This window comes from Melanaphis sacchari, unplaced genomic scaffold (assembly GCF_002803265.2).
Source record: "Melanaphis sacchari strain LSU unplaced genomic scaffold, SCAv2.0 Contig1538_pilon_pilon, whole genome shotgun sequence".
In the NCBI taxonomy this organism is placed as follows: Eukaryota; Metazoa; Arthropoda; class Insecta; order Hemiptera; family Aphididae; genus Melanaphis; species Melanaphis sacchari.
Genome location: NW_020270676.1, coordinates 2328 through 11531, shown reverse-complemented (window position 1 = coordinate 11531; position 9204 = coordinate 2328). Strand labels below are relative to the sequence as shown.

General features: G+C 30.8%; 2 protein-coding genes across 2 annotated transcripts; both read right to left on the bottom strand.

The window, feature by feature from the left end:
* Positions 1–6740: 6740 nt before the first annotated feature.
* On the bottom strand, positions 6741–7508 carry LOC112592018 (piggyBac transposable element-derived protein 3-like). The gene is made up of 3 exons (XM_025335981.1): positions 7141–7508; positions 6901–7050; positions 6741–6831 (listed from the first exon to the last, which is right to left on the bottom strand). Exons 1-3 carry the CDS (start codon positions 7506–7508, stop codon positions 6741–6743), a joined length of 609 nt encoding a protein of 202 aa, XP_025191766.1.
* A 20-nt stretch (positions 7509–7528) lies between these two features.
* LOC112592017 (piggyBac transposable element-derived protein 4-like) lies at positions 7529–8545 on the bottom strand. Its single transcript, XM_025335980.1, has one exon. It carries the CDS (start codon positions 8543–8545, stop codon positions 7529–7531), a length of 1017 nt encoding a protein of 338 aa, XP_025191765.1.
* Between the last annotated feature and the right edge of the window lie 659 nt (positions 8546–9204).

Genomic DNA, 9204 nt, shown 5'->3' with positions numbered 1-9204 from the left:
TAGAGTGTAGCCGTTCAGTTGCATTATTGTCTTACCATGCCTGTTACCGTCGCTTCCGGGGAACGCTCTTAGTAAATTGAAACTAACCAAGACGTATTTAGCCGTCACACCATGTCGCAAACAAGATTAACCAAGTGCGAATATTATCAATTAGCCAAAACTAAAAGCATTGATTTTGAAGACGTCATTGAAGATTTTGCTTCATAAGTCCAGAAAATTGAAGTTTAACTATATGATTCGTTTGTAAATATAAATCATGTGTTATAGTATGATCAATATAATTTGCGATTTTTATTTTAATTATTTATGCACGGTATAATTAATAAATACCAACTATTTTGTTTAATAATTATTATAACAATTAACTTAGTGGTTATTGTCAAATTAATTCAAAATATTCGATTGTATAAAAATTAAATTAAGATAGGATAAACGCTTATACTAATGAATAAATAAAATAGGGCGTAATATTTTAATTTTGCCCGGCGCGCTAATCTAAGGCTTACGGCTCTGACTGTAAACAATAATAATAATGAATGTCTATTTGTCATCATCTCTATATATAGAGAAAGTACTTTTACAAGTAATCTCAACGTACAGCCAAACTAACCGTACATCTAGGTTGTTGAAAATTTTCAGGATATGTACTTATTACTATGTATAGGCGCCAAGAGCGATTTTCGAAATTTCATCTAAGGGCAAGAGTTTAAAATGGTTAATTTAATGTTGTGTGTGAGGTTCGCGGTACGGTACGTTGTCGACGCGGGTGGCTAGACATGCGCCGCTAAATTTCCCTTCCATGTCATGCTCGCCGAACCGCGGCACCGTGCAGCGCACGAAAATAAACGAACGACGACAGATAATATATAGATATGTCTCCATAACTCTGAAACCTTAGTGGAACACATTATATTGATCAATTTCAATTTTAAAAACACTGCTATGTGACATTTATCGGCGGCGTGTATGAATATGAATTGTTGAGACAGTTGTATGAGAAAACTGAGCTACAAATTAATAAACAAATTTGCATTATCGAAAATAATAATACATTTCTTAGCGATATGCGATAACGTGTTACGATCCACCATTCCGTCGCAGCGTTTCCTATATCATTTACACTATTCCCAGTCGATCTTACGACAGTTCATTTGTACTGCAGCTTACCACGTTCACGAGGCTCTGCGTTGATTATTCATTGACACGGTATCTCATCATACATAGCGTTTTATATCAATAATATAAAGCCGTGAGCCTCTAGCTGTACATTATACGTTACATTATACGCTGTATATTATCACATTTTATGTATAAAGATTACCGGAACACGTTGGAAAATTATTGAAAATATTATATTCCTACCACATTTTATTAAATTGGTACTCCTATAATGCTTCTAAGAAATCTTAGCCCACCAAAATTGTGCAATAGGACTCGTCTACGTTGTACTGATCTTCAAAAATCTGATGAAGCTCAAATTATGACTGGATTTGCAAAAGGTGAATCAGTTTTATTCCCATACCAATGATACCGTATTATCCATTCAATTTAAAGAATGCGGTTTCCTGTCAAAGTATGTTTTGCTATGACAATAAATAAATCACGGGACAAACCTTGAAAATTTAGGGATCAATCAGAAAGTTATTGTTTGCAGCAATTTATGTGGCATGCTCAGAGTCAGTATATGCCCACAAATTAAGTTATTTTGGCACCAACAGAAAACACATAAATGTAGTTTATTATAGAGAAATTTTGTAATAAGATTGTTGTCATACATTATTATTTTTATTATATACCTATTAAATTTTAATAAATTATTATTATTATTTATTATATACCTATTAAAATTATTATTATTATTTATTATATAACTATTAAAATTAATCGTCTGTCTTGGTCTGCGGCCGTCCGGTTAAAGTTGGGCTGTAGACATTTTTTATACTTAAACCCGGCAACGACGGGTAATTCAGCTAATATAAAACATTATAATCAATAATATTATATTAATATAATATAATACTGCATAGTATATGTAATATATACTTTGTGTGTATGAGTGTTATTTTTGTTATCGATAGAAATTATATGGGGTTTTCTAAAAATAATTCAAAATTAATATCAAATCATTCGAGCTCCTTCCCACCAACCATCACGTCTACTGTTAACTGCAGCAGGCAATAAGGTTACCAAACAACCTTTATAAATATAAAATTAAAATTACAACATACAATATACATTATAGACACACAAATACTGAAAATTATTATAATTATTATTACCTAATGTGACTAAATCACTATAAATGTAAGATCGTTATAGTGTCATATTATTAATTATACTATAATATGTACAGAAAATGAGAATTTTTATTATTTTTATTTTCCTTATAACTATTATTCTTTACTGCCTACTCTCAAATTTACACTTAAATCTTCTTTAAATTTCGGGGCCCCAATTTATTATAAACTGAGGCCTCTTGGTGGTGCTAGGCATCCCCGGTCCCCCCGCTAGTTGCGGCACTGGTTGAGACGTATACGATTAAATAATGTAGAGGAATACGTCGGAAACACTCTAAACGACGATTAATATGTGATTTACGGTTTCGCGACACGCGAATCGTAAAAATCGTATCGCTTAAACGACGTCTACTATAGTATTCGTCGCATCTCTAAAACGGTTTAAGTGCTCGAAATTTGGTTACGGTTTTCAACTCAAACGGTAGTCGATAGGTGTTAGGATAGGTTCCCCGACGTTAGGTAGGCAGGTTCGAATCCCGTTCGGCGAAATTCAGGCGGCTCCATACAAAACTGTACATATCGGATTTTTTGCATTTTTTTTTTCTCATTTAATTCGATCATTATTAATTGCTGTTTTCGTTTTGATATCCTGTCTTACACTACTACTCATAAAATATTTTTCAAATTTTTTTTTTCTCACACATTTAATTTTATATTGCTCGATTGATGATGTCAAAATACTATATTGTAATTATATTACAATATACTTTACACGAACATTAAATTACACAATAGTATTCAATTAAACCAATTATAGTTTATTGGCTATTGCTAACATTCTGCACAATTCAAATGTACATATGTGATATGCAATTTATATTATAGCCTGAGAACATTCTATTGATGACAATACAGTGGTTTCACTCAGTTTTGACGGTGAATTCACTATTTTATAAGTTTAGCCTTTCAGTTGTTTACATTTGAAAGATACAGGGGAAAAACAATAGCACATTAAATATTTTGTCATCAGAGAAAGTGCATAATATTTGTTTTCGATATCTAACTATCTATAAAATATCAAAAAAAATATTAATTATGTATAGTTTTTTGATCTTCAACTCGCTAACGTTTGACATGCATTTTCTATAATACGTTTAACATTTCTCCTTTACGCCCACATCGTCCGCGATCCGACGCAGTCGGATTGCCTACCTGGGAGGTTCAAACGCGTTTAACTGGATTTTCAATGGTGATCGCTTGAAAAATCGAGCGTTTGATTCGACTTAAACTTTTTTGCGTACTAAACAGCACAACGTCTTCGACGTCAGGAGGTATGACAATCCGCCGCAGGCGGATTGCTCTGTCGGGAATCGATATTCACTGGACGATGACTGATAACTAGACACTTAATTACCTTTTCGGAATGTATTTATTTATTTTCCATGCACAAAAGCACAGGGCAAGCTACGGGACAAGGTGTATTACACCTGTAAATTTAATGAAATAACCCACCACTAAACGTTCGAATAGGACTTTTATATACTTTTATTATATTATAAGATTATTATTTACGCGTTTAAAACGACACCCCCAAAGTGTAAAACCACCAAATCAGAGGTACCAACGTCTCAAACATCGTTATCACTGGTTTCGCCTACTAGACTTTTCTAACTGCGGTATTCTGAAGTCCTGTCTCCGACCTAGGAAATTCACTTCAAACGAATTTCAGCTACCTAGAGTACTCACATACAGCGAGTTTCACTTACCTAGGAAATTCACTTCAAACGAATTTCAGCTACCTAGGGTATTCACATACAGCGAGTTTCACGGGTACTAGTATTATTATAATATAACAATATTATACTTTTCATTTAGTACACTGTACTCACGTTGTCAACATAGTGTTGTGTTTTGTATTTTTTTATTTAATTATTATTACTATCCCAGCTATTAAAATGTTGTACTAAGTGTTTACGTAGTTGCAATTGCAATAGTTGAAAAAATAATGGTCTGGGAAAAATTCATTTTTATAGATTTCCTTGTAGAGATACCTCACCAGATCGATTTTTAAAGTGGACTACTTTTTGTAAGCGAAAACAATTTGTTCCAGGTAAATCATCAATGATTTGTTCAAAACATTTTTCTAACTAAGATTTTAACGAATCCGACTTATTACGTGAAAAACTTATGCCGGACACTAAAGTAGTTGTAAGATTAAAACCTAGAGTTGTCCCTACAATTTTCAGTACTCAAAACGATATTTCTATAGCTTCAACATCTAGTGATTCAAATAGACAGGAAAGAATTTCGAGAAAAAGAGAAAAAGAGATAGTTAAAGAATTATAAAAAACTAGTACACAAAAAAAAAAAAAAAAGGTGGTAATGATGAAGATTTTGTTGATGAAAATGTCGATGTCACTTATATAAATTTGAGTTTAATGTCTTTATCTCCAAGACAAAGTTATGATGACACTGTTAATGATAAGGGTATCCGATGTGAAATAGGTAATGAAATTTACTGTTGTTTAGATTCTATTGGTTATGATACGTCGTTCAACTATTTGTCAGATGAAAATAGCTCCTTTGAAGACGATACAATTGATAAAGATAGTGAAAGTATGATAGATACAAGTATGAATGAATGTTTTATAGTATTTTGGGAAAGTCTTTTGGTTTTATTCAAATCTTGTAATATATGTTCTGGTAAAATAATAAAACTTAAAAACTTCGTTCAAGGTGTATTTTTATCTATTAACACGATTTGTGAAGAAGGTCATTTATACCAATGGAGCTTACAAAATAAAAATGGAACACGTCCCGAAGGAAATATTTTAATTGGTGCATTTTTGATTCTATCTGATATTTTATTTACTCAAATGACAGTTTTTTGTGAAACATTAAAACTTGCATTTTTTTCTCAAACTTCATATGATAAAATAATTCAAAATTATATAATGTGGAGTGAACATAAAAAATCAAATTTTCTTGAGTTGAAGAGTTCTAATAAAATTTGGTTAGCAGGTGATGGACAATTTGATTCTCCGGGGTTTTGTGCGAAATATTGTACCTATACATGAATGGATTTGAATAGTAGTAACATAATTGATTTCAAGCTTGTCCAAAAAGGAATGTTAAAAGGAGATTTAGAACGTAAAGCTTGCAAAATGTTACGTCAGATTAAAATACACGCCTAAAAGGATTCATTTAAAGTACAGTGGTATGCATATACGTTCAATATTAGCTATTTTAAATCATAATAGTAACGTAAACAAAACTATGATTGGAGATAAAATGGTGTACTCTAAGCCTTCGGGGTGTTATACTATGAAAAATCGATATACATCTACAACCAATTATTAGCGTGCTGAAATAATGCAAAATGTAAAAGTAAAGGCTAAGATAAGTTTAATTTGCCAAAATCAAGATCAATTAATAACCGTACCAAAGAATAATGTATCTATTCCAAAACCAGATATAAATGAGTTGAGATCAAAAAAATATTCCAGATTTTTCAACGATAATAATTAAAAATGATTTTAAATGTTTTAATATTGTTAAAAATGTATTTTAATTTAAATATTATTTTAATACCTATACAAAAGAGATTTATGTAATTTTTATATCTAAATGTATTTTACAATTGTATCTAAAAATATTTTAAGGATCCTATGTTTATGTATATGTTACGGTGAAAGATGAATATTGGTGAATGTTGTCATTCTCCGGTGAATGACGTCTTTTACCAAAATGATTCGATTTTGTAGGTAAATGATGTAAAAAACCCAGATTTTAAATTCAAATGTACATCTCTCACCGGTCATTGATGTCATTTACCAAAACTAGTGGTAAATGATGATAAATCTCAAATAATACACTGATTTTTTTACTATAGGTACTATTTATAATAATGAATTAATGTTGGTGGATGTTTCATTTTTTATTTTAGGCATTTATTTGAAGGAGATAATAGGTTAATTAAAAACATTAAAATACATGCATATTACAAATTATTTATTTGTACATTTTTGGTTACCTACTATGACATTTTAAACTGCACATTTCCGCTGCATTTCAAGCACATTTTTTAGTACCACAACTAGTACATACATTTTTACAAATAATATTAACACGTTGATGGACAGTTGATTTAATTATTTTTCAAAAACACCACCCTTAAAACGTCACATTTCATTACTGCTATAGCAGTAATATTTTTAGTACTGCTATAGCAGTACTGACCCCCGACATCACATTTTTGATTAAAAAATTACTGCTATACCAGTATTACATTTTATTAGTTAATTATTTTATAATTATTATGTTGAAAGCTACGATTTATTTTAAGGAATGCATAAAAAGATAGGGAAGTTATTTTTATTTAATGAAATGAAACAAAATGCAATACAAAAACTTTATTATATTATTGAAAAATTATACTTATACAATACTTAGATTAAAATTTTAAACTAATTTTTTATTAATTAATTAATTTGAACTTTATATTCATCCTTCTGGTTGAGCAGCATGGTAATCTTTAAAACATAGTGGACACAGAGGTACTTTACATTTTTGACATTGAATGGAAGTTTGTTTTCTGGTTTTTTGTTTATAACACTGAACACAATTTTTAAATTTTTTTTGTCTTTTATAATTTGGTGGTAACGGTATGGGTTCTTCGAAATGACCTTCTCTCAAATCTTCACCTCGGCTTGATTTTCTTGATTTTTTTTTTAATTGAAAAAATTCAGTTGCTGTAGTATTTTTTGGAATTTTAATTAAATCTTTAATAAGTAAGTCTCTATATACTTTGAACCTGAAATCTGGACAATCAAAATGTTGTTTATATATATAAAAACTATTCCAAACAGCGACGTCTAACAGATGAAAAATAACTTTCTTGTACCACTTTGCAGATTTCCGAGGACAAGAATAATAAGAGATCATTTTTTGATCGGCGCGATCTACTCCACTCATAAACTCATTATACTTGGCAATTTCGATAGGTTTTGGTTTTTCTTGGCCATATTTATTTTTGGAGACTATCATTTTTGGTTGATAATTGGTTGTTATGCATAAGACATCCCTCTTATCTTTCCATTTAGAAACATACACCTTATTTTGACGTTTCCAAATATGATCACCTCTTTTCAATTTTTTTTGAACAACATATTTTGGATTACCCCTTCGGTTACTTCGCAATGAACCAGTGGTGTGTGTTTTGTGATTTAAAAGTAAATTCGAAAGATTAACACTGTTGTAGTAATTGTCCATAATCAAGTGATGACCCTTATTTAAATAAGAGTCATAAGCCTTAGTACTAAACTGTCAATTTTTGAAGTTAGCGCCCCACTTGAAAATTGTTTTCCCTTATACATTTCTATATTTAAAACGTAACCATCTGGAGAACAAAGCTCATAGAATTTAATACCATACTTCGCTTTTTTTCCTTTGATATACTGTCGAAAACATAATCTTCCACGTTGGAGAAGCAGAGACTCATCTAACGAAAGTTCAATATGTGGGTAAAAAGCTTTTTGAAAATTATCAATTAACATTGTGTACACTGGTTCAATTTTTTTCATTGGGCCATCAGCAACTACTATTTTTTCCGAATACTCAACACTGAAACAATTCAGAAGTTGTTCGAACCGTCTTCCTGACATAATTTTTTTTGCGATTGGATAATAATATAATGGGTTATTTGAAAATGCATCTCGCAACACAGAAAATTTGGAAGACCCAAAAAGTAAACATAAACCCAAAAATTTATTGATTTCTTCTGTATCAGTATTTTTGAAAGTCGAACTTCTAGAATTTTTATTATGAGGCCGATCTTTTAATGCAAGTTTTTGACCATAACTATTTGTTGAACTTATAATAATCTCAAGTATATCGCCCGTCCAAATTTGGTTAAATATTTCGATAGGAGAGTCTTTAGCAGATTCTAATATATTTATTTTAATTCCAGAGGAGTTCGAATTAAATTCAAAATCAGAAATAGTTTTGTAGTTATCAACCCATTCAGAATCCTCGTCATCTTTTTCACTTTCATCACTAGACGTACTTACCTCAGTCGAATATTCATCATCAGATAAATTTTGTATTTGAGGCATCACTAATACATTTGAATTTGATGGATCGTCCATTGATACATCAGGTGAACTGTTAATTGAGCCTTTTTCAGCGACACCGGGTGGATAAAAATTAGGATCAGCATCAGAATCGTCAATAATTGAAATATTAGAATCATAAGAATCGTAATCTTCATCTAATAACTGATTTACATTTATTTTTTCACGTGAATTCATTTTAATGTAAACTTGTAAACACTCATCACTTAACGCACTATAATATCACACTTCAACGGCGATCGCGTACGTACTAATATTATAAATATAACGTATAGAATATGTTCTATGATGTTTATAAAATAAGAAAAACATAACAGTTATGGATAAATAAATTATAATTGATCGATAAGAGAATAAAAATGGAAAATACGTGTGTAAATTACAAAGACGTATAAAAACAGGCTAAAAATAGAGTGCCCAATGGCCCGTTGAGACGTCCGGGGTCAGAACAACTTCCTCTTTCATAAGATACCATTGAAAATATCACTGCTATAGCAGTAATGACACATTTTGGATGGTTTGTATACTACTGCTATAGCAGTAATATTGAATAATGACCCCCGACATCAACTGTTCATATTACTGCTATAGCAGTAATATTTAGCAACTGTCCATCAACGTGTTAACACATATTTGTAGCAAATACAACTCGTTATAATATGCCCGTTGATACTAACTAATAAACTAAAAGAATCGACGTTATTGCTAGTTGGGATTTTCGTTTATCTATCTACTTCCGTCATGATATTTTTAACTAACGAAGCTTATTCGGTACCTACACGTTTATCACTGATCGTTCACACCGACATAAAAGTATTAAACATCATTCTCTAATT